The sequence below is a fragment of the Triturus cristatus genome, chromosome 10, assembly GCF_964204655.1.
Source record: "Triturus cristatus chromosome 10, aTriCri1.1, whole genome shotgun sequence".
NCBI lineage: Eukaryota > Metazoa > Chordata > Amphibia > Caudata > Salamandridae > Triturus > Triturus cristatus.
Genome location: NC_140593.1, coordinates 679,956,059 through 679,982,206, shown reverse-complemented (window position 1 = coordinate 679,982,206; position 26,148 = coordinate 679,956,059). Strand labels below are relative to the sequence as shown.

The window sequence follows — 26,148 nt, the reverse complement described above, 5'->3', positions numbered from 1 at the left end:
GGGGCACACTAGGTCAAGGGCACAGTGTAGTGGGGATAGGGTTTGTGGGCGGGAATTTGTGGGCCAGATAAGTGAGACCACAGGGTTCATTGTCACAAACACCATTGACCAATAAGTCCCTAGACATGATGGGTGAGGTATTTATAGAGCTCTGGGAAATGAAGCAGTTGGAGAGGGAGCACAATGTTCAGATGAAAATCTCAACTCGAATTTGAACTCCCTGACTCGGGTGCTGCAGGATTGTTTGACCCATATGTGCTGGGCATTTCCTGCAACATCTTCTCCTTTCTGTGGTGCAACAACATCTGGGCCTACTATATCGGCCTCATCCACAGAAAGGGAGGCCCTGCTGGAAGAGGAAACACCTGCACCCACCTCTGTCCCTGCAATTGTGGATCCACCAGTCCCCTTCAGGAGAAGGCTTTCATCCGGACCAACAGGAAAGGATGGCAAGACCTCCACTACCAAGAGACGCAGTACCTACTTTCCTCCAGTGTGTGACTAGCCCTCACTTGTGGAATATTTTCTGGACACATTTACCATTTTGTTGCCAGTTGTATTTTGTACATTGGATTTCAAACAATCTTTGCTCTTCAGTATTAGTTCCATTCACCTTGACTGACTTTTTTTTCTTTCAACTTGTTTTTATTTTGCTTAGTTGAATTAAATTAAAAATTCAAAGACTTGTGCTGCATACATTTATTTTCTCAATTTGTTAAATATTTTTGCTTCATCATACATTTGGAAAAGTTACAGTTAAAAAAAGTTTGTTTATTCATAAATACATTACATGGAGGTAATGCTTTTCAATAAAAACAGACAAATAAAAAAACTACAAATCAAAAGGTATTTTTTTATAAATAGTAATAAATTGTTTTACAAATTGATCAATTACATTAGAACCCGTGCATAATCCAAATACTTCATGCTATATTTTCATTTACAGTTTCAAACCTTGCCACCATGGAAGAACGGGATATAATAAAAATTAATTCAGATTAAATAGGCAAACTGTTATTGATTTATGTCATCAGCTGGAGCCAGATCTTCTGCCTCACAATAGGAATCCCATATCACAATCACCATATGTTGGAGTACTGCCATTATTTTCACTATTGGTGTTATTGATATGGGATACCTATTGTGAGGCAGAAGATCTGGCTCCAGCAGATGACATAAATCAATAATAGCTTGCCTATTTAATCTGAATTCTTCCCATTCTTCCATTGTGACAAGGTCTGGAAATTGTCTCATAACTTGAGCCCCTTGTCTTCTCACCCTCCCTGGGTTCGCACGCCTGCACTTAAAATTTACAAAATTGTTATAAAGTTTGCAAACATGTTTTTGAAATAAAACACACATTTCATTTATTTCTCAAATAATTAGTTTTTTAACATAGTTTTACACAATTATTTCTGAATTTTTTCAATTACATTTTTGACATGTCCATTTAATGAAAAAATGTGCTAACAATTTCAAATGTATTATTTACACAAACCTTTTTTTAAAATGTTTTTAGATCTAAAATTCCGTCAACAGAAGTATAAACAAAACTGTGCTGCACTTAACCACAGTAACACACTACATAATGCTTTTTTGGCAAAACGTATAAATACCATTAACATTTTGTATATTTAAACAAACTAGCCACTATTTTGGGGGATGATGACGCACTTAAAATTGACAAACACACTATTTAACAATCTAAAGTGGCGGAAGCCTGACTTTGCTGTCAGGACATTAGCAATTAGACGGAAGTCAGCGAAAGTTGAGCAGGTAGTGGGTGTGAAATTCCACGACGGACACAGCCATAGGCTAACTTGTGTGAAAGCAATATATACAAAGGCCAATGCAACAAGTAGCAGGGAGCAAGCTAGAGGTCACAGCTGCCACCCTCGACTACCCCCACATGACATCCATTCTGAAGATGCTGGCAAATGAAGTCCTGTCCCTGTACAGCAACCAGTATGGCCTACCAGAGAAACAGGTACATGTTTTAAATGAAAATGTAATTATAACAAACGTGTTTTTTTTTATTTAAACACCGGCTAAAATATCCCTTTTAGTTTCTGAGTGAAGTGTAGTGATTGCCGTAAAGTTTCTGTTTATTTTTATTTACACAGAAAAATTATGGTGTTTTTTTTTTTTAAACACATTTAAAAAATATACAACCCCACAACATTATGTTGTGTGTTGACGGCCTTTTTTTTTGGTGTGTATTAAATTGTGTTACATCAAAACAAAAAGTCACAAAATTATTATTTATTTAGTATCCTTACAGGTCAACTCCCATCAGAAGAAGGATATTTGGAAGGCCATCGCCAAGTAGGTGCGTATCCTGAGGATCTACAAGCGACGCTGCATCCACTGCCGCAAGAGATGGGAGGGACTACGTTGCTGGACCAAGAAGTCCAGCTTGGCCAGTCCTCCCAACATTCTAAGAATGTGTGCCGCATCCTGCCTTCCTCAATGGCCCGCATACTTACAATGGCCTATCCCCATCTTGATGGGCAGCTGAAAACAAGACAACAGCATGAAAGGGGTACATTTGTTGTGCTTTTCATTTAAATATCTATTTTTTGTTACAGCAACAAAATTTGGCCTCAACATAAAGGTTTCGCAAGACCACCCACAAGAGGAGTTCTTAAAGGTGTACATTTTGCACAAGATGTATCATGATGTGTTTTTTTTAATTTGTTAAAGTTAAACCAATATATGTTTGATCACTTACAAAGGACTGTTTTGAGAAGACACATACCTGCCTAAAATAAATTAAACATGATTTTGTTAGGTTTTTATAAAGGACAGTTGTCCAAAACAGGCCAAAGGTTTTATTTGTGTAACGTGTGATGCACCGTCACAATTGTGAAGGATGTTAACGTTTCCCCCTATTTCAAGTGACATAGCATAAAATGCACTTATGATACAGTGGATGTCCCAAACCTCACATTTGTGAGTTAGTATTATAGACAAACAATATTAAACATGTGAGCCAAAATAACTCCAAACTGGGTTCATTGATCCAACGTTTGAACTTGATTAAAAAGGGCCTATCGGATCTCAAACACTGTGCATCAACAGGAGGGGTAGTTGCCAATCCAGAACCAGGTCCCCCATTGGTTCCTCTAATCTCGGAGAGCCCTATCCCGACAGGCCCACTCATAAATACCAGGTGACATTCAGAATTGTCAGGCGGAGAGGTATCCGTAAGCCTCCCAGTGCCCGTCCCGGGTGTAAACCACAGTTATATGGACAGGCCGGTCACACAGGCTAAGTCAGCTTTGGAGAACCATCTGTCTGGGGGGCATTCAGAGGTGGGAGGGGATGCCCTATGCAGAATCTACCAATTATTCACTTACCAGCTGAATCGACTCCCTATGTTGTGGTATTGGGGAATGTGCCAACTCTCCCCAGGGTAACAAGGAGAACTTTTTCCAACTAAAGAACAAAGTCTTACATTGGTTATCGCTTAACACCACCATAGGACTGAGGGTGGAGAAAAATATTAATCTGGTGCAAAGGGTCACTTGGATTAGCTGTTCTTTTAAATCTTGTACAGGCGATTTGTGTTATTATAAATTTTAACAGGCCCCATATCTCGGAAAGGATCCTAGTCACAGGTTTACACCCTGCTCCTTTTGGTCATAAGGCATCCATTATGACCTTACTCCTTGGCTTTTTTTTTTATAAACGAGAGTCATCGGGCGTAACCATATGAACAACGTCAACAGTGTCAACATGGCTTCATTTAACAGATTGTTGCCGTTAGACCGATCCATCAGGAACGTTCATTCAAATCTACCTCCTACTCTAGCTCACTTGAATCAGATGCCTTTAAGACGACAGGATTTTGGTCCACCCCCTCTGGAGCTGTCAAATCGGTTTACCCCCCTGACTGCGATGGATGCCTGTGATTGACTTGGTGGTCCCTCTCCCATGGACTTGGAGAAATCCAACGATCAGCAGGTTTCTCCACAGCAAAGCAATGGATGTTTGGGTGAACGTGTTAACAACTTTATTTCCTGGAATGTTGCAGGACTAGCCAATAAGTTTTCTGATCTGTTCTGGATCGCATTTGTGAAGCAATTTCGTGTGATATGCTTGCAGGAAACATGGCTGATGGATTGTAGCTTATTTTTAGAAGGATACAAGTCCTTTTTCATCCCATCATCCCCCTCTTCGGCTGGCAGACCAAAGGGTGGTCTTGCAACTTATATCTCTTTAGCGGTGGAATGCAAGATAGAGGTCCTGCCCACATTGAGTTTGTGTATACAGTCTCTGGTACTAAGAAAGGGGTCTAATAAATGAGGTCTTATTTATTTTTATAACTCACCATCATGTTCTAAGGGTGGGTGTAATATCACCATGTTAGGTTCCTTTATAAGGCAGCACTGTAATGCTGCTCTGCAAAATCTTATGATTGCTGCGGACTTCAACATCCACCCATGTGGAGTTTACAGGGCAGTAATGTTAGCCGATCTGGGGTGTCCACGTGTGAGGGGAATTTATTTTGAACACTCTTCACAGGGGGACATGTTGAATGATCTCCTCTACAAATTTGATTTAATGTCTCTTTTGTCATTATGTGACCCCTGCAGCAAGGCTGTTGTCCCTTCTTTTAAAGGGAGAGGTGGTGTCTCACCTTTTGATTTTATACAAATGTAATCGTCTGTACGAGTTTTATTTGCGGGATTCAAGTTACAAGCAAGCGCCCATAATGACCATAACCCTTTGAGTGTTGAACTCCGTGGTCCCTTACTGTTGCTCAAAAGTGGAGTTGGGCGAAGCGGGTCAGTGAGACCTACAGACGGTAGAAGACGGTTAAAGTGGTCACAGATCTCCCCAGATGTATTTTACAAGTCAGTGAAAAATTCATGTGCCAGTGAGCTAGCTTTGTGTACCTCATCGCATACAACCCCGGGGGAGGTCCTTAGTGCTTTTAACAACATCTTTGTCAAAGTAGGTGATCTTTTAAGTATCCTGGCCCAATGCCCAGCAATTCAGACCCCTTGATGGTTTGGCTCCTCTTGTTCCCTGGCGGCTAGAAATTTGCGGGAAGCCTTAAATAGCAGTCCAAGAAATCCGACCCTGATTAGATCGTGTCAAAGATACTACAATTTGGAACTGGCCAAACGCAAAACCGCATTGAAGGAAGAAGCAGGGAGGGGGTTAACTGAGGCTAGCATGTTGAGAAATAGCTCTAGATTTTGGAGCATTATCAATAGTCCCTTTCTAAACCATGATGAAGGCTGTGCAGTAGGTGCACTTATCACAGAGGACGAGTGGGTGTTCCATTTTGAAATTGTTTGAGAGCCCCGTCGAGCTTAACCTCCTGCCAATCCATGAGGCAGTCACCTCTGATCTGGTCTTTAGTATAGAAGAGATCGAGGAGGGCATTGTCAGGTTGACCAGTAATAAAGCCCCAGGACCTGACAGTATTCCTCCGGATCTCTTCGAATCGGGCCCAACTTTTCGGGCTTCGGTCCTTGCTGCAGTAGCTAACGTTGTGGTAAGGACAGGATGCCCTGAGTCCTGGGCTACCTCGACCATAGTACAAGTTTTTAAAAAGGGTGATCGTGATAGAACACATTGCTACAGACCAATTTCATTGTTGGACTCGGTGGTTAAGGTGGTGGGCTGAGTGGTTTTAGAAAGATTGACAAGCTTGGCAGTGAAACACGCCACGTTATCAGATGTTCAGTATGGGTTCCACCCAGGCCGGTCTATGGTGGCCCAGTGCCTCAACCTAACCATGATTCTTAACAAATACACAGTTGCCCATTCTGGTACCATTTATTTAGCATTCATGGACCTGTCCTCCACGTTTGATCGCGTGAATAGGACCAAACTTTGGCAGTCTATGATAGATATCGGGTTAGACAGGAACACTCTTTATTTTTTAGAAGATCTTCATTGTGCAACTAAGGCCCATGTCAAATTCTTGCAGGATTTAAGAGTCTCACGCAATTTTGACATAATGAGAGGTGTACATCAAGGGTGTATCCTAGCACCCATCTTTTTTAACCGTTATATTAATGATTTAGATAAATTAGACGTGATCTCCCAGTCCTTCTATACACGGACGACGCAGTCCTTATATCTAGGACCGCTAGGGGGCTACTAACCCTGCTTGACACATTCTCTGCTTTTACATCGGATCGGGATCTATCTATAAATGACTCTAAATCATATCTTATGCAGGTGGGTATCTGCCCCAAAAAATCCTTTCAATTTAGGGTGGGTTCTGCTAAAGTACCCCGCACTGATGTTTTCTCATACTTGGGGGTTGTATTGGACGAGCAGATGAAATGGGGCCCTTTAAAACAAAGAAAGAAGGGAGACCTGGTGCCCGTGAATGTGGCTATCTTTAATTTCGCCTCGAAATTAGGAAAGAGACCTATCGCAGCGCTTTTAAAGATCTATCAGGCCAAGAGTGTCACAACAGCTTCTTATGGTAGCGAAATATGGGGGCATGTTACCACAGATGACCTATAAGTAGCTGAGAATGCATTATTGAAAATCTTATTGGGCGTCCCTCGGGGCACATCTAATATAGTGGTACACAAAGAACTGGGGGTGCCTTACTTAAGTGACACATTGGCCCTCCGCCCCTTAACCTTCTGGATGAAAATTTGGTTGAGCGAGGGATCTTCGTTGAGTCAACTGATTTTAAAAGAGTGAATGACCCTTGACCAAGCTATCCACATACCATGGCTCAGATATATCAAGAGCAGTTTTGTAAGGCTAGGAAGAGCCGAATTGTATACTAACCCTGAATCGGTAACTAAAAAGGATGTGGGGTTAATAAGGGAGTCTTTTAGCAGTTTACGGCAACTTGAGAGGGAAGAGCTGGAGCTGAGGAAACCTAGCGTCTGTAAATTTTTAATGTTGAAAACAGCATTAGCTGGGCCTTATCTCTTGAGGTTATTAAGTATTTATAAATGGTTTTTATTAACCAGGTTTCGCCTGGATCTTTTCCATTTTTTGTTGGCCATACCTAGGGGGTGTAGCAGAGAGCAGTTGTTAGCACCTTTCTGGCTGCGATGGTGAGTCTCCACAGGATCTGCTACACTTCACATTATTTTGTAAACTTTATGAAGTCCCTCGGAAAATCTTTATTGCCCCAATTTTAACGAGGATGAATTTTATACAGGCCCATCCAACTCTCATGTATTTACAATTGTTGCATGAAGAATCTATTTTTTTGGTTCTCAGTTACCTGAAATCTGCTATGAAGGCCAGGGCTTGCCTTGATTAAAAGTCAGTAATGGTCAGGGTCTATGTTCACTCCATTGATATACATACTCTAGAAAAGTCTTCGGGACCCATTTTTTTAACTGTTTACATTTTTAACCAAGGGTCAAGCGTATATGTACTTAACTTTGCACCTCAAATTTTGAATTAACATGGATTCTTGTGGTATGTAATTTATTTGTGATGAATTGTGTTATTTTAAGAAACTTTTATCTATTAATAACTTTTCTGGTTTTATATGTTGAAACCAAATAAAGTTGATTGATTTATTGATTGACTCATTTAGAACTATATGTAGCAAAGAAAAAATTATTGTAAATTGCATTTAGATTTTTAATGTTAAAAATCTATATGAATAAACATGTTTAAAAATGTACTGTAATGTTGTACCAATTTTTGACTAACTGAAAGCGAGAACATTTTCTTTTAATTTTCACAATGGAAATACAAACTAAAAATAAATTAAGATATTTTAGAGAAGTGTAAACCTTTTTATATCTGTACTAAAGTGGATAAAAAATGTGTCACGCCCTATGTATTTACTAATGTTGTAGACATAATTAAAAATTGTAAAAAACGTGTATTTGGATTCTTCAACAGCATAAGTAAATATACATTGTGTGCTACATTAGTAAGCAACTTAAGTACTAAATCAAAAATATTTATTTTAACATGAAAAAAATGCCCAAACAAAAAAAACAGGCTTTTAGTTTTTACAAATATTGGTACAACATTACAATAAATATTGAGACACATTGATTTGTACACACAATGTACAAAGGGATTTTTGTCTTATTACATTTTTGTAACAAAAGTTCACTATTCAGAACAACATATCAGAACCATTCAGAAGTGTAAAACAGTTTAAAACTGTGACAAAATAGTTTCTGAAGATGTTCCCTACAAGTAGGAGATAAAGCTAAACATAAACCAAAGTTTTGAAGCCTTGAAGCCGGTGAAATGTACAAATTTAGAAAATATTTCATGATCAGTTATATTTATACAGATACAATAGTTTTATTGTATGTCTTTACATTATCTTCAAGAGCAGGTGAAGGATATATTGGCCAAACAGGCAGGAAATCCGCTGGCCACTGTGTTTTGGGAGATGAAACGTCAGACACCGATGGACACAGTGGCATGGAGGTTGAGGGGACTACTGGAACAGCGGTCATCACATTGTCATCATCATCAACGGCCTCCACAAGTGACCAGTCCCTAGTGGTGGTGGACCCTACCGGAACTGTAACAACCTCATCCTTGTCCACCACCCAGAGACACATCTCCACCCTCCCTCTTGCTCACCCCAGTTGGCCAAACCCGAACCCCTATAAGGGCAGGGTCTCCTTTGCCACAGGCACCTAATTCTCTCCCCCGTACCCCGGGCGGTGCTGAGTGCGGAGGCTAATGACTTATTGCGCAGGATCTCTGTAGGCAGTGGTGGCTGGTGAATTTTTAAAGTGGCGGCATAAATCACTTCCCACATTTTTCACACACGAGAGCAGCAAGCAGTACAGAGTGCTTGGCCCATATAAAGGGGCTTCTGCAACTCTGTGACATTTCCCAATGGGAAACACATGGGCATGCAGGGCATTGTATGGCACTTTGGAAATTGATTGACCAAATAGCTCTAGATTGCCCAAGCAATTTGAAATGACAGCCTTAGAATATTCCAGTACCACACATTGTATTCCCAGGAATGCTTTTGGTACCTTACCACACCCCCACCCAAAAATTAAAACAATGTGTGGAAACTGCACAATTTTTCTAATACAAAAGAGAAAACGCTGTATTAATTACTCGTTTTCTGGCAGGAGAGATACAAGCTGAACTCAAAACACGACAGCAAAAATAGAGTATCTTCCACTTACACAATGTGTAGACAAAGCCAGTAACAGTTCAAGCTTCCCTTACACACAGAACAAGGTCCACACAAGCAACAACAGTGCAAGATTCCTTTACATGCTAAAGCAAGCTCAATTCACTAATACAAAACATTTCACAAAGGTTAAAGCAGAGTACTCTTAACTAGTCTTACAAAGAGAAAGGTAGTGTTCAAGCAGCAGTGTAAGGTTCCGTAGTAATCACAGAAGAAATGCAGTACTGGAAGCATAGGTGTATGCTTTCATCATACCAAGCTGCAATCTTACCAGCCGCTCAAACATACACACAGCAGGGTTGACTCAAAAGGGGTGCAAGCTTCTGTCTCACACAAAGAACAGATGCTGCTTGGGAACCTGTACAGCAAGTTGGCTTAACCCACAATGATCAGATGCAATATAGACAAGAGTAGAAAAGCTGATGCAGTTTATAGAGCAAATAAAAAATAATGGCAAAATGTGCAATGTTTAAAAATACAGCAGACTATGGGCCGGATTCACAAAGGGCCTCCACACTCATTGCCGAGGCCCCGCAGTCGTGGCAGGAGGCCTGCATTTGTGGCAGGTCCTCGGCAATAAAAAACTGTAATGCAGAGGTCCCCCCAAGACTGCGGGCATACTGCGGGCCCCCACCCTCAGCTGCGAGGCATCCGCCACAAGCATGGAGGTCCATTGTGAACCGGGCCCTATATTTCTTTAAAATGTAATCATAGCTGGAAAGTTGCCTCACTTGCCGTCATACTGGTCTTCTTCAGATAGCTCTATTTTTCAGTTAACAGTCATTAGCCTGCTGGCTCTATACATTGAGTCCATACCTACAACATTATAAGCAAAACTATGGGTCCCAGAACGTAACTTGTGTAACTAGCTAAAAAGGCAGATGGGCTGAAAGGTTCACTGATGACAGAGCAACGTCTCATTTTCAGACTTAAAACAATTACAGCAGCACTCTGTAAGACAGATGAGTCGCGTTTATCATTTGCTTGCTTTCCACTCAATGCTTCTCTGGGAAGGAAAGTAAAGACAACACGATTTTCCTAAGGATAGCTCAATTCCACTAGTCCACCCTTTATCCATCCTTCACCTTCTGAATAGTTGCGTGTGAAAACAGTGAAGCTGACTGATGTCATTAGATGTTACACCATGCACAAAATAGCACTTTACAAGTTATTCTTTGCTTTCTGTGCTTATTTATGAAAGATAAAGGGGCCCTCATGCATGTTTAAATTCAAAACAGCGAAGCCTCAGTGTGGTTACTGGTACTTACAAGAAGGAAAATTAACTGTGACTGTGGAAAATCTTTCTGAAAGTGCCTTTTATTTTTATCAGGCTCTTCATCCATCTCTAGTAACCACGAGTCGCTCACCAGCGTTACATCAAAGTTTTCACTTGGATGCCCTTTCAAGGCCATTATTACACTGAGAAATAGTGTGCTCCAGACGACAGATCAGGCCTGCTCCGTTGGACAGAAGTAGAAATGAGGCTAGCTGCTTTGGTTGATGACCGTGGCAGATTGGGCTTCAGAAAGTTCCAGATTTTGGAGTAGCTACAACAATTTGTGGAGGTTGCTAAGGTTAACCCAACCATTTCCCAAGACGTCATAGGGTGGAGTCCGTGATTCTTATAAACCCCACCCCTCCCTATGACAACCTGAGGAAGGGTGGGTTGGGGAGGCAATAATAATTGCCATGCAGCCACACATCAGGGCTGCTGCAAAAAGCTATGCTAGTATGAGTCCTCTAGGGTAGGAAACTTATGGCCCAAGATAATGGCATGCCAGGGCAATTACTTAAGCCCTAGGACCTTGCAGATGGCTGGATCATGCACACTGCACATGTCAGTGAAAGTGCCTGCCTGACTGTAACGTTATGATGAGGACTGTGAGTAGTCACTGGCATTATGACATTGGAGTCAGGTGTCTGCAAGGTACGTTTTCCTGTTTTATGGGGCATCCACACTAATAATAAAAAATTACAATACACAGGATGTAATGTGATTATTATTTTACCAATGTGCGTGGCACATAAATGAGGAAAATTATGGGTGGCACAGCCCCTCTGCCCAAAGGGACCAGTTGCCCCTGTCTGTAGACCAGACTGTGATAGTGACTGCCATGCAGGGGCTAAACTGCCAAATGCAACAAATGGTTGCATTTCTGGATGCCATTCACAGTTCAGTGTCTGGTATGCTGAGATTGCTTGCCAAAACAGCAGCCTCTTCACTCACCCCAGCCTCCTAACTAGCCCAACCTTCTTCCCCCAACTCGGGTCCCTTCAGCAACCCAAATGCAAACTCCTTCCCCAATCCCAAGCTCACTCACATTTTTGCAGACACCCACTCCACAGACACAAGCAGCACAATCTCTCACACACACACATAAACACAAACACACCAAGAAACACAGACACACACAAACAACATACACACACTATTGAAACTACACCCACATGGAAAACACCCACAACCACCACCACACCCACATCTATCACTACACACACCATGACCACCATCACACCCAGAAGCACCACAACACCCATACCCACCACCACACCCACAAGCACCACAACCACCACTGCACCCACAGCCACCACCCGCATAGCACCTACAAGCACCACCACACCCACAAGCACCACCACACCCACAAGCACCACCACAACGACAAGCACCACAGCCAGCCCCACAGCAACACACTGTCTTGACTTCCTATCCTTCAAAATACTACCAACCCCACACAATGGCCCAAACACAACGAGGCAGAAGACATAAAACACAACAACACCTAGAAAAGGGTTTCACTTTACAAAATGCAAAGACTCTCTTTTTAGAATAAGGCTTGGGGTTTTATTTATGCAATGCTCTCTAACAAAGGCTTTCCCAGATGTCAAATGAATAACATTCAAATGTATATAGCATTCAAATGTGTATAGAGATATATTTATATGCAAGCAATAATAACACACTTGGTAAATGCAACAGTTAAGTGTATGAATAATAATGAATAAACAAGTAGCAAATGATACTGGACGTCCTGCAAGAAATCAGAAAGATATATATATTCACGAAATACATCAAATGATTACTTTGGATGTGAACTCAGACTCACTCACACATCACAAAAAAAACACCTCAAATGATCATAGCCACACATCACAATGTTAATATTCAAAACTCTCACACTTCACCTGGCACAAACACTGCATCTGTATCTTAGCCCACTCTTGACCGGGGGATTTACATCCAGGGATAAGAGCCTCAGCAACCAGGGTTCCGCTGTACTGAAGTAGACGTGTCCTTCCCCCCCATTTGGATTCCAAATTCCCGGTTTGTAAGTCAACAACCCTTAGGTTTATAGTCTCAAAACGCACTAGAAGGTTTGAGAGTCTTTGCCTCTGCACCAAGGAAACTTACTGGAACTGCCCAGTTTCCATGCAAGCATTCCAGAGCAAAAGGAGTTCCCACGTTCCATCTACATTCTCACATGTTCCAGCATTTATCTTAACAAAGTTTATGAAAGCCTTCCAGGGTACATTCGACAACCTCTTCTCCAAAACAAAACAGCCTTGAACGTGATTAACCCAAACAACTTGCAAACACTCTGGGGGCATGTCTGTGCGCACAGAAAAGCTCAAGCAAGGCAGAGTCAGAATTCAGGATGACATGAGGCCATGTCAAAGCCAATAGTAAGAACTTCATAATACTTCCCAATGTACAACACAATGCACATTTGTGCACCACTGGCTATGGCATCACATACTTCATCTCTCATTGTACAACACAATGCATATTTGTGCACCACTGCTCATAATGCTGCACTTCGAGACCAAAAAGTATATTTGACACCTCTCTCTCTCATATGCTTTCAAATGCACATCCCACACGGTCTGTTCTTGGCTAGGCTGTTCTACTCTGTGACAGCTCACACTGTAAAACTGCAAGATTACAAGAAAGAAACCTTCAAGAGAAACAATGCATATGAAGGACGTTGTACATTCATGCTAGGGTAAGATGAAACACCAAAAGACAATCAAAATTTTGGTAGTCAAAGGTCATCACGTGGTGTCAGACCATAAGAGTGCCTCTAGCACTACACACACTCACACAAAAGCACACCTACACACAAAACAACACCAACCAAAAGCAAGCGCACACACTCCCCAGAATATCAAAAACTAGCCAAAAAACATGCATACAAACATACACAATAAACAGACCCACATGCAACTACTAAATATACAGACACAAGCACCACAACCAAACCAACCACCACAACAGCACACATCAAAAACAACACACCCACAAAAAAGCACACCTACACACAAAACACCAACTAAAAGCAAATGCACGCACTCCTCAAAATATCAAACACCAACCAAAAAACACACATCCAAATATACACAATAAACACCAGACCCACATGCAACTGCCAAACATACAGACACAAGCACATTATGCACTCCAGCTCCCTCTACATTCAAAGGCCTATCTTCTACTACCCCTCCTAACCTTACTCCTTCCAAATTCTCCTATTTGTCCTTGACCCCTACCAAACCTAAACCCGCCCATCCCAAGAATTTTTTTTGAGGTGCCTGCTCCGTGACCAATAGATGTCCCTTCCTTAGGAGGTTACCCTTTGATCTATGTTTAGGAGGCAGGTGATGGACACAAAGCCACATGGTGCTCTTGAAGAAAACCCTTTTTTTCTTTTTTTTTTTTTATTGAAAAAAAGTTCATGAGAGAATTATCTCAAATATAAATAAAATAAAAAAATGTATTTTACAAAGTGTGTCCTAACATCATTATTTACTTACAATTCGTTAATTATTAACGTTAATGACAAAAATGTGAAATACATATTCTTACTCACATTTATAATAGAAAATACAAAAGATTCTTTAAATGACATACTTGTAAAGGCCAAACAGAAAAAAAATGCAATGGACATTAACATTTCGGTGCAAGCATTCATCATGATAATGGACACTTGCAACAAAAAAACAATTGCAATATTTATTTTTAAGTGTTAATACAGGTGTGTTTATTTTAACTTAATAAGTGAAACAATAAACACACATGCATTACACCTTAAATAAAAAGTAATACAATGTAATAAAATACAGAAAATGAACCAGACAAGGGAAAACGTTACATAAATAAATACAAAATATGGTTTAAGTTTAGAACTAACATTGATTTTACATTTATTTGAAAGAAACGTTTTATCTTGTCTAGTGCAATAACTGAGTTAAGTTAAATTTAAATTATTTAAAAAAGGTGTAATACAGATATTTATAATTTGATAATTTACGAAAACACACCTGTATGACACATTATGAGTTTTGATGTTACATTTGTGTGTAAGTGTCCATTATCATGATGGAAGCTTGCACCAAGTTTAGAAATTAAATGAATACAGGTGTGTTTCTTTAAATTTCTTAAACAACATTACACACATATGCAATACACATTAGAACTTTTTTTTAATGCATGAGTCCAGAGCAAATGTAAAGAGACAGTTCAAAAGAAAACAAGTAAAAAAGAAACCTACCTTTGATTCCAGCAAAGACTGGGTTGATTTGCTTCGTAGTCAAGTAGCAGCAGAAAAGGAAGGACTTGGACGATTGTGTTCACGACTGAAAGGAAAGTGGAAAAAATAAAAAAGTTAAGTTTCTATCTTATAGCCCTTCGAAATTACCAACTCAGGTGTGGAGGTTTACCTGCCACAGTTACGTCGATGGGCAGGCACATCGTGATTGGCCTGGCGGTAATATTGGCTGGACTCCCTCCATCAGCCACTTTTGCCTATGATGCCTTCGAAGGGGGAGGAAGTTCTAGCAGAGACGGCGGTACTCAAAGGGACTATTGTCCATAGACCCACCAGCTTCTAAATTGAGTGGGCGGACGGCCTAGTTGGTGGACGGATAATCCAAAGGAAAAGTGAAGGTGGGACCAGATTCACCAAGATCTAAATCAGGCTCAGTCTGCAACTGCGGCATGAGGAGGCAAAAGGCCTCCGCAAACACCCCATTGCGTCTGCATGGGACGACCTGATCCTCACTTCCAAAAGTAACACAAAAGATGCCACCAGACTTCCTTAGCCCGGCCTTCTATACCCGCATCCTCCAACCACGTTCACTGCAGCTAACGTAATTGGCTCAAACTCATGCCTTCCTACAGACGACATATTGGAAATTCTGGCTTCAGATCCACAGGTAGTCACACCCGAAACCCCCTCCTAACCTACTTCAGATCTTGCATATACTACATGTGGTCAGGCTTGTTACTGTTATTTTTGTTGCTGAGTTGGTCCTTACATTGTGCTGTCACATACCTATTGTACTACCTGTTATGATGAACCAAAGCCTAATACCTGTAAATGCACTGATGTTTTGTTTATGTACAAGAGAAAATTCAATAAGTACGGTTTTCTATAGAAAGTGATAAACTGAAAGGATGGCAGAGCTGGTTGTGACAAATGTATGTAGAGATGGAGGCAAGGAAGATGTGCAAGGGCAAATAAAGAATAATATGAGCTTAATCAAATGTAGGTTGTATTATGTGGGATCTGGGATTTTCTGGAGGCAAAGTGAAGGGTTATGAATCTGTGAAACTTGATATAAGCATTATGGCTGACATTCCTTGCGTTATTTTCAAGGCGTCTTTACTTACCTTTATCGTTCTAATATATTTCTTTTGGGAGGAACATATTGATGAATTTAATGACTTGGCATTGGTGTTCGAAGTACTTATTGCATCGTTTTTTATTTTCTGTCCAGGAGAGAGCCACTGAGCCTGCAGCTGTTGAAAACATTATGGATGAGATTGGTGAGTCAGTCTGTAAGACATTACAAATCTAGTAACCACCTAAATGGATGGCACATCAGTTGTCCTGTCAACTGTTTTTACTGTCATGCATGTGGCCCTTACCCACTAAAGAGCTATATTTTTCCAGATATCTCACGCAGTATTCAGAACCTTACTTAGATTTCAATCCAGTCGTTCTTTTGTGGGGCATTAAGTACCAGGCAAAAGCATACCTGTTTTAAAAACTATTAAAAAAACCAACATTCTCCATGTCACAGCGGTTTGAATTGCCTTCAAACCTTGTATGCTAGAGCATATGCCCGTCAAAAGTCACGTGCCACGCAAATTGCCATTAAAATTATGGTGTCCTGTTGTATGCCAATGGAATATTTGTGCTAATGCTGTTCACAGCAGTGCAATTGTGCTCATGGACAGTGGAGTGGTAACACTTGCTCGCAACAGCATGATGAAAGAATGTAAGCATTTGAAAATACAAACCTATATCTTTCAGAGTTATGTTGAGGAAGGTATCTTCACCCGTGTTTCTTTTCTTCTCCTCCACTGCTCTTTGTGTTTCCCTTCTCCATCCGTAACTCATTTCCTCTACCTACCTTGCAGTGTAACATCCCCTCTGGTTCTATTCTCCAACTCGTACTGTGCTTCGGTTTATGCTTGTGTCTCCATCATACCTTTTTCTCTATCCAGTCTCCATTAATCTGTTCCTGTTCTCCTTTGGTGTCTCTGTTACATGTTCTCTGTGTGTGTCCTGTTTCTCTCCATATTCAGAACATAATATTTTTGTGCTCGATATTCTGACACGACCATGTTTTTCATCTGCATTGCTGCCCAGTTCATGAAGGAAGGCTGGGCAGGCAGACAATAGTTCATGAATTTTACTTGAAACGTGGTTTTTAAGGTAGATGCTGTCTGTTATGATCAGGGCCATTGGAATTATGATCAATTGAGAACCAAATTATGTGACAGGATCGACTAAATTATGCTGCAAGAAGAAGCTAATTATGCAGTGTAAAGTGACACACTGAATGGCTGTATTTCAGTCAGTCAATATATCTCTATTTCGGCATAATCCATAAAAGAGACATCAATATACAAAATCCATTTTACAAGTCATTAAATATAAGGCGAGAGTTTGGAGAGTTAAAATAACAAGGTTAAAATATTTACAAGTTTTAAGAATAGGATAAGAAATTATTTCTCTTTCAAAAGATTTGCCGTGATGCACCACATGCGATATAAAAATCTGGATACTGCATAGACAATAGGAAGATCAGTGTTTGTTTTTAGCAGTCTATAAACTTCCATACAACGTGAAGAGCCCAAGTTCCTACATAAATTTATGAGCTCACTCCGTCGGATTTTACAGTAGCCTTCCCAAAAAAACAGAACATGTAAATCAGTTTCTTCATTAGCTAAACATGCGGGGCAACCCTTATCTGTACCGTTGGACCATTTATTCGTCACAGCATGGAGCGGGAGACATCCATGGTGGAACTGCAGAAAGTTTCCTGGCGAGAGTGGGTTGGATCACATCAAGGACTGGTTCCAGGGCATATATACATTTAAACTCTAGAAATGTGAAAGACATGGGCCCAGACCTTGTACCTATATTCAGATCATTCACGTGTACCTCCCAGTACCTTTCAATCAGTCTTTTACGTGTAACATTAAAACAAGTGACACTTGGATTATCCCATAAATCGCCAAGCCCCATGAGAATTAGATATTTTTTAATGTATGCAAGCCACGGGTATCTCCCACTCCCGGGGGTACTAAGGATGTCAATCAGCTCATTTTTAAATGACACTAGTTCCGGGGTTGTCCAAATCCTTCTCCAATAAAGGAGAGGCCTACAACCAGCCTCTTTAGTGATAGGTCTTACGCCAAGTTCTAGGCGCAAGGGAGTTAAAGGAGTGCTTTGTGGTAAACCCAACTAACCGCCTGAGAAACTTGTTCTCGGTAATTGTAATAGAGTTAGTTGTAGAATGTCCCCAAATCTCGGCACCATATAGGGTAGCACTTCTTATCTGGGTTTTATACATTTCTATCACGGGACTTAGTGGTTTGTAATGTGTGTTCTTAAAAAATTTTGCTAGACCCCCCTGAAGTTTGGATTAATTTAAGATTGGCCTTGGTTAATTGGGTGGCCCAGAGCATTTTTTCATTTAAGGTCACCCCCAGATACTCAAATTCCTGAACTCTTTCTAAGGCTGTATTTCACTATTTTCTCAGTTTAACATGTATTGACAATACTTTGAATGAATTGACATAATTTACTGTATTGGCAAATGTTTCGCCTCATTAGTAGCAGGTTAACACCTGAGTACAACAGTGAACCACTCAAAGGTGACTATTTAGGGCCTAATTATGAGTCTGGTGGTCCGAGGACTGCCAGACTCGCAGTAGTGGCGGTCCAGCCACCATGGCACCCGCAGTCTGTCTGCCCTATTACAAATAGGGTGGTGGGACCGCCATTGCACCGCCGTAACCACCCTCTGCGGCCTTGAGGCCGCAGAATGCTTTGCAGGACCACCGTGGTCTCACCAAGCATATTATGAGTTTCCTCTCTGCCACGGTTTTCATGGTGGTTCCTACACCATAAAAACCGTGGCAGAGACGAAACAAAGAGGGCCATACAGGGTCCCCTTATGTATCCGGCCCATGGGGCACATGCAGGAGAGTGCCCCCTTTGTGCATGCACCCTAGTACCTGCACAGCATGGACTGCACCAGTCTTTGCTATGCAGGTACTGTCTTTGACGTTCCCATTGCAGTGCCTGTTTTATAGACCCTGCTGTTGGACCGCCAAAGAACCGCCCACCAGTGACTGTTAAAGTCGTAATCTGGCGGACAAACAGGTTTGGCAGTGTGGGAGCTGGGCAGAGGTGTGGCGGTCCCGCTCCCACACTGCCAAACTCACAATCGGGCCCTTAGTCTTTACAATGGTCCTGCTGCTGTGTGCTTTTTTTAGTCTGTTTGAGATAGAAACAGAATCTTTATTGTCGGAATTTGCAAACTATGCAGCAGACGATGGATTATATGACAAGTGTGGTAAATCCATATTTAGACCAGAAATGCTACAGCTGCAGAATAGCATAATTCCGACTGTCTTGGTTATGATCCACTGGTGGTTTTAGAATAAGCCGCTTCAGTCCCACATTGGGCTCATCTTTTATTAAATAGCACTAGAGTAGGTGTCAAGTGGTTATTACTCTCACAGCAGTACTATGAATCTTTATCATTTCAGCACAGTAGCCAGAAAAGGAATTTATGGAGGGGTCTCAAACCACCACATCATTACCGCCTTCTTTATAGTCCTGTTCAGCCACGGTCTGTGAAGGTAACAGCGGTGGGGCCGCGTTGGGGGAGGGGGATTTTGAGGGACGATGCCGAGGGAAAATTATTTATTTATTTAACTTTCCCTCTGCATCGGCCCTTGAAATCCCCCCCCACTTGTCCCCACCTCCCCAGCACTGTTACCTGCACGGACCGCGGCTGGTTCTGTTAATATGCACCTACTACTCAGAAGTTTCATTCAAGAGTATAAGTAGCCTCAGCATGGCCAGGTAATTTTGGTCATTGCTGCAGAGCACAGAGATCTTACCATAATGCGTTACCAGCAGCTGTCCTAAACCCAGCCCCCAAGGTTAACTTACATTGTTTCCTAACGGCACTAGAGCCTGGGTGGCAGCTTGCCTCTCCCACCCTCCACAAGGCCGATCCCACCAGGACAGCCTGGTTGATGCCTCACTGAGGAGCAGAACACATGTCTTGACTCAGGCAGGGTGGAGAGAGCACAGTATGTATATTTGTTAAAGCTCCAGGCCTGTCACCCTATATAACCCTACCAAAAAGTGGTACCATTGTCGCAGATACTGTGAGAAGTGAGTGAACTTCAAACACTGCCCACCACAGTAGTTCTGAGGGTTGCCTTGCCCTGATCCCCTCAATTCTTATTTTTTTCCAGGGTATTCTGGTGTCTGAAAGCCAGCTTTATAGATCCCTTGATAAAGTCCTCAGTAAATTGGTATCGAGAAATGGAAGCCATAGGGCAGCATTGGCAAAATTGCAAGAAAACTATAAGAAAAGGGAGTTATACAGCTATCAAACCTAGGACTATATTACTGTGTGGCACAACTTAAGTGTGCTATGCAATAGTGTGTAAGGCAGAAGATCTCAGAAAAACAGTTTGATGACAGATAGGGTTGATCCCCTGATATGGTAGTTTAGTGATATGCTGCACCTTTCCAAGATACACAACTTCCCTAAGTTGTGTCAGTACTCAGATACACCTTAATCCAGATATGCTAGGCATTATATGCCTCCACACAATAGAAGTCCCCTTGTGCGCACACGTTCACTTTGTACAGGCAACAAAGAAAAGGTATGTCACATTAATAAATAAACTGATTTTTTCCTGCAGTATGAAAGGTTGATGCAAGCAGTAAAGGGCAATCTAGGCCAACACAAATCGAACCTAAGGAAGCGCCTGTAGTCAGTACAGTGGGATTACAGAAGAGTGGGAAACACCTATTGACATTACAGTTAATACTATTGAGTACTCCAACAAAATGACTGCATACCTTTAGGGACGATTGGTTGGCTGGCTAGAACACAAATGCCACGGCTGAAGTACAGGATATGCATGCATACTAAACAGGCACCAAGGAGCAATAGACTGAAGTTCAGACAATTCACTTATCTACAAAGATTGTATCTGAAACAGACAAAGCTCCAGTGTTGGAGGTGGCACCACATGCACCTGTCAGACTGTGTGTATGTCTATGTGATTCTGTTCAGCCATCTTAGAGAAATGAAGGTTTACAATTTATAGTTACTCACTCTGGAAAAAATGTCTAAAGGCTCAACCTGATTGTTCAGTCCCACGAGACACCCCTGAGACCACGCAATGTGATTGGTGGCCACAATATGAAGAAAAGTGTTGCTGTTGCCATTTTAGAACTCGGAGACTAGGTGAATGAGTCCTGAAAAACAAATTTAAAAAAGAAATGTTTAAAGTTCCGAGACAGGGATACCCTGAGCCCTTACCCCATGTAGGGGCCAAAAATCAAAAACAAGTTCTTTTGGCTTACCACAGTCATGTGGGGGGCAGCACGGCTTCCCTGTATGGTCCCATGGGACTCTCACAGAAGTACTGAATGGTGTTTTTTTTATTATAAAGTGTCAGTGAGCCAACAATTCACCCCTGCTACCAACCCCCACTCCGCTGCTGAGCATGGCCATAGGCCATGAGCGGTGATGTGTTGGGCACAGGGCCTGGCCCCAAATGTATCATAAGAACATATTACATTATGCTGTAAAACTGAAATTCACTGAAAAAACAAAGGTTAAAGTGGAGTTATACGTGAGAAAGACAGTCAAATTTTAACTTTCATTCAAAAAACCTCCAGAAATTCACTGAAAAAAGCAGGGAAGTCTGCAGTTGTATGTATCTTACATAAGTATAACTTGCACCGCTGTGATGCAATGCTTATGGCCTTACATATTACATCACTGATCACATCTGAAATCTAGGGGGGTACAAGTTTATCTTGTGTGAATGAAGGTCCAGTGTCCTAAAAAGCAGTTCTGTCAGACCAGCATTACGTATCCAGGCTTTTGTTATCAGCTTTAACAACAGGAGTCTATCACAGGCCTGCAGTACACGACAGTAGCAACACATGTGACCAACAGTGCCTCAGTCTTGTCAACCCACAGCTAGTAATGCTGGTAAGTGAACGATTCTGCTCCAAGCCTGCTTGCCTTTCAGACATGACTCTGACATGTGCCTGCAATGCTGTCGTTTGCCCTATGTGTCTTAAGACCAGCAAAAAGAATCAGCAAAAACAGGAGGTAAGCAGGTAAAATGTTTGGGGGATGTTAGAATTGGGAGTGTCTAGTTGGCAGTGGTATACACCCTATCCAAGTAGGGGGCCTTCCTTCTAGTCAGGATGAGTAAAGTACAAACCGAAGTTTGCCTGTGCTCACCCTCTGGTAGCTTGGCACAGGGCTGTCAGGCTAAACTACAAAGGCAATGTGTAAAGCATGTGTACATAACCCACAGCAACACAGTGGAAACATCACAAATGGACACCACACCAGTTTAGGAAAATAGAGGAACTTTATCTAAACAATTGCATACCAAAACAACACAAATCCAACATACACAATTTGAAATATGATTCTTAAAAAGTAGAACACAGTTCTGTCCATAGAAAACTATGAATGCATCAATTTTGCACAAAGTACATCAAATGTGTCAAAAATCCGGGACGAAAACAGGCGCATGGATGGTGATGCATCAGCTCCTTGCTTCAGGGGAGGTGATGCGTCGGTTCCTTACTGCCACGCAGGGTAGGTGATGCTTTTTTGGTTCCTTACTGTAGAGGAGGTGATGCGTCAGTTTCTTACTGAAAGCCCAGCGTCATCCTGGATTTGACACACAGGTGCAATGCATGAGAAAATTCAGCTGCTAAGGGTCAATGTGGAGGTGATCCAGGCACTGTGTCAATTTCTGTAGCAACTGACAGGTGATGCGTCTATTCTTTTAGCCGCACAGCGGGGCCTGTGTCGGAGTCGGTGCAGTGATATCGGTGCACAGGACTCGGCGTGTGCCGGTTTTCTGGGCAGCAGGCAGGTGCTGCTTTAATATCTTCCACGCACGGGGCTGTGCGTTGGGATTTTCTCCCACATAACAGTGTAGCATCAAATAAAAAAGCTGCAAGAAGAGCAAAGCGTAGATTTTTCAGATTCTTGAGTTCTTCACAGCTCTTTGTAGCAAGAACAACCTCCAGGGCCCCAGAACTGGAATAGGGCGTAGCTAGAGTCCGTGGCGCCCTGGGCCATCCCACAGACTGCCGCCCATGGCATCCGCAGCCCCGTGACCGTGCGAGGCCAAGTCTCGACTCGAATTTCGAATCTCACCCCACTGTCAAACCTCGGGCACAAATATTTCTCACATGTATCACCGGAATGCCAGCTCTACACCAGTCCACCAACCAGTGCAAGCAAATGCCAACCATCTAAACTCGCAGCCGCAGAGGGCCACGCGCAGCACCCCGGGGCCACTCGCCCAAACATACCGGTGTGATTCTTCCAAATACCTCCAAACATATCCGTCAGTCTGCCTGATTGTGATCTGCACGAGCGTCCCACTGGCTCTCCCAAGGTCCGCCCATCCACCATGCCATCACCCACATGCTCACCGCGGCGGCCGGAGTCCGCGAGTCAGCTCACTCTAATGAATCCACGTTATAGGCCAAGGCAATCGAGATCCGTGCCAGGGACTCCCACACCCCGCCACAGTCTGGGCCCATCTCTCACCGCCCCGACGCATGTGCCGAACGGCCTGTGTCCCACTCCACCACCAGCACAGAACAATTCCACAGGTGGGCGCAGCCTCCCTCAAATCCTGCTCACCACAGCATTCAACACACCCAATGCAATGTGTCCCCTTCCCACACATCGGTCCGAGTCTCAACTGCTCCCCTATCCCAGCAAGTGTGCCACTGTGTGGCAGCCACGTCCATCCACTGGCTCCAATTCACCCAGTCACACAAATCCAAACATGTACATCATGGAACTGTTGTGAAGTATGGGCTATTATGCAGCTGTGACATAGGATTGTTTCTGAAAGGTGTTTAGCAGGAGGTACAATCCTCTCAAATGTTTCTTGGCCTTGAAGGTCAGTAATACATATTATATAGGGCATAGCTGCCAAGGTTTGAGATTGCTTATGTGTGGCGTTTTCATAGTTTCAGTGCGACTATGAGAGACATTCAATGGCCAAATGTGTGACACTTAGAAGTGGAACTGTCTTGCGAGTAAAATAAAGAAATGCAGTCCACAGAGAAAGATAAATATCAGAAGTTACACCCATATGAGCAACGAGAAACTAAGGTCTTGAAACTACTGCAAAGCGTCTGAAATAGAAGGGTACTAACCTCTCTCTTTCATGTGTTCCATTGGTTTTAATGAGCTCCTCATACCAGTGTAGGGTGTCAGAGCACTTTACATCATACATACATTATGCAGAGACAACGAATTGTATGTGTGTAAATCAGTCTACGGAAAATTATCCATATGCCAGTCAGGATTACAAGTTGTAGGAATCTCATGCCATCCATACAAGTAGGCAGTATATTTTTAAAGTGTTTGATCCGGGGAAGTACGGGCTCAGGATTTAAAACATACCTTAGTGGTTGGCTGTACTATAAAAAGAATGTATTTCCACCCCAAAAAAACCCTTTAACAACATTAGGATAATTAAAGACTGGAGGGAAAAATAACGTTTTAACATACTATGCAGTTTGAATGCAGCTCCTTGAAGGGAGTTCATATGTAACTGTGCTATTAGGATTGTAACTTATGAACTGCAAGTAACCCAAGGAGCTCTGTGACTAAATGCAGGAACTCACTCAGATAGACACATAAAATGCAGTTTAGTGAACTGCATGGTACACTTTCTTTGCAGCAGGCACATTAACACTATGCGCTACTTCATGATCAGTGAGATTCACGAACAGTGATATCTGCAAGTAGACAATATGCTGATCTTCCTTCAGCAGGAACAATTTTTACTTGTGTTATCATGACATTTTTACCATTTCCTGAAAACATCTGGACACACAAGGAAACTTAACTTCAGTGTGGCTGGTGAATCAAAACTGCCAGTAGAGGAAACTTGGCCCTGTCAGCAGGAGCATCAACAGCAGCAATTTATTTGGCTTACCTGCGCACCTCAGAATCTTACAACTCTGTGCTGCAGCAGCCTGCTGCCTTAAGTGCCCATGTGCCACACTGACTGCAGACAGTTGCTGTGGTCCTGGACATCACGATTATGGCGAGATGCTCTGAGTGGTGGCACCACTGTCTTAATTTTAGAGATCTGCAGTGTATGCACCATTTAAAGACACTCAGCAGCTCTGCTCTCAGCATCACCAGACACCTCCATTTAAATGATAGGGCAGCAGGAAGCAGCATGTATGTTGAGGTCACGGAGAACAGCCAAACTACGGTGGGCGGCAGCAATTCCAGGGGGCCCACAGATCCACTATAGCATTCGCTTAATTTCCACTTCCAGTCTTCCACAGTTGAATCGATCCTCCCGCGCGTGGCAAGAAGTGAAAGTCCCTCGAGGCCCTACCCAGACCACTAATCAAAAAAGCAAAAATCTACTACCGAGCCTGCCCCATGTGACCACATTGGACCAGTAGTCACTCCGGGGGCGGGACAGCAGAATGAAGCAGGGCCGTCACACTACCAATGATTGACGGCCCTGTCAAACTTACTGCATAAGCTATGCAGCGTGCTTTCACCTCATTCAGCCAGCCAATCCCCGCTGCCTGTGTGCCACTTAGTAATGATTGTCTGCGCCGGCCCAGCCTTAAATTTGCACACAATGGGACAAATATCTGCCCAAAATAAAGCCACCCGCCAAGTATGGGTTTTTCCAGAACAATTGGGAAAAATGTCACCCATTTGTGCAGGAAATAGCCCAAACTGGGAACACTGGCTGCCGCCCCCAAAATAGAGCCGCCAGGGACGGACTGCCTCGACTGCCCCCCCCCCTAGCTACGCCACTGGAACAGGATAAGCAACGTATACCCCGCTTTTGGTGTTCTGCTAATTTCTACAAGTTTGGTCTGAAATCGTGGAGTCATGTGTGACAGATTTTTCCTTCACCACACAGGTCAACAATATGACCTAGAGTGGGTTCTTTCACCTCTCTTGCCTGCATGCAAACTGTTCAGTCATCAGTATTGTCCTCATGATGGCCTTTTAAAGCATTCATTAAACTTAATGATTTATGAATGAACGGGCATTTGTAAAGCGCACTGTTACTTCATGAGTGTCCTGGAGCTCTGCACCATTTGGCGGTCTGTCTTGACATACGGCGAGAAAATCTCAAAGACCTGAAAACTTTGCTGTCTGGCTGCTTTTGGAAGCATGTCTCGCTTGTAGGATAAAGTGTTGCCTGCATTGATACCACTTCACTGGTTGCCAGTCGAATGAAGGACTGGATTAAAAACTCTCTGTCTGGTTCATAGGAAATAACATAAGAATTAGCCTGACAACCTTTCTACACTATGCCTCCCTTACAATCCAACCAGAGGCCTAACATTGTCTTGCCAACGACCTTTGTCACTGATGCAAACAGCTGTTAGAAAGTCCCCCATTTTGTATAACCACCTCGA

At 42.5% G+C, this 26,148-nt stretch overlaps 1 protein-coding gene across 1 annotated transcript in view; it reads left to right on the top strand.

Annotated features, from left to right (window-relative positions):
* Positions 1 to 26,148, top strand: part of LOC146789902 (uncharacterized) — a 295,834-nt gene that overhangs the window by 137,051 nt on the left and 132,635 nt on the right. The window contains exon 2 of the mRNA XM_085628178.1: positions 15,908 to 15,956. Coding sequence (XP_085484304.1) covers positions 15,908 to 15,956 — 49 coding nt within the window. The remainder of the gene's footprint in view (positions 1 to 15,907; positions 15,957 to 26,148) is intronic.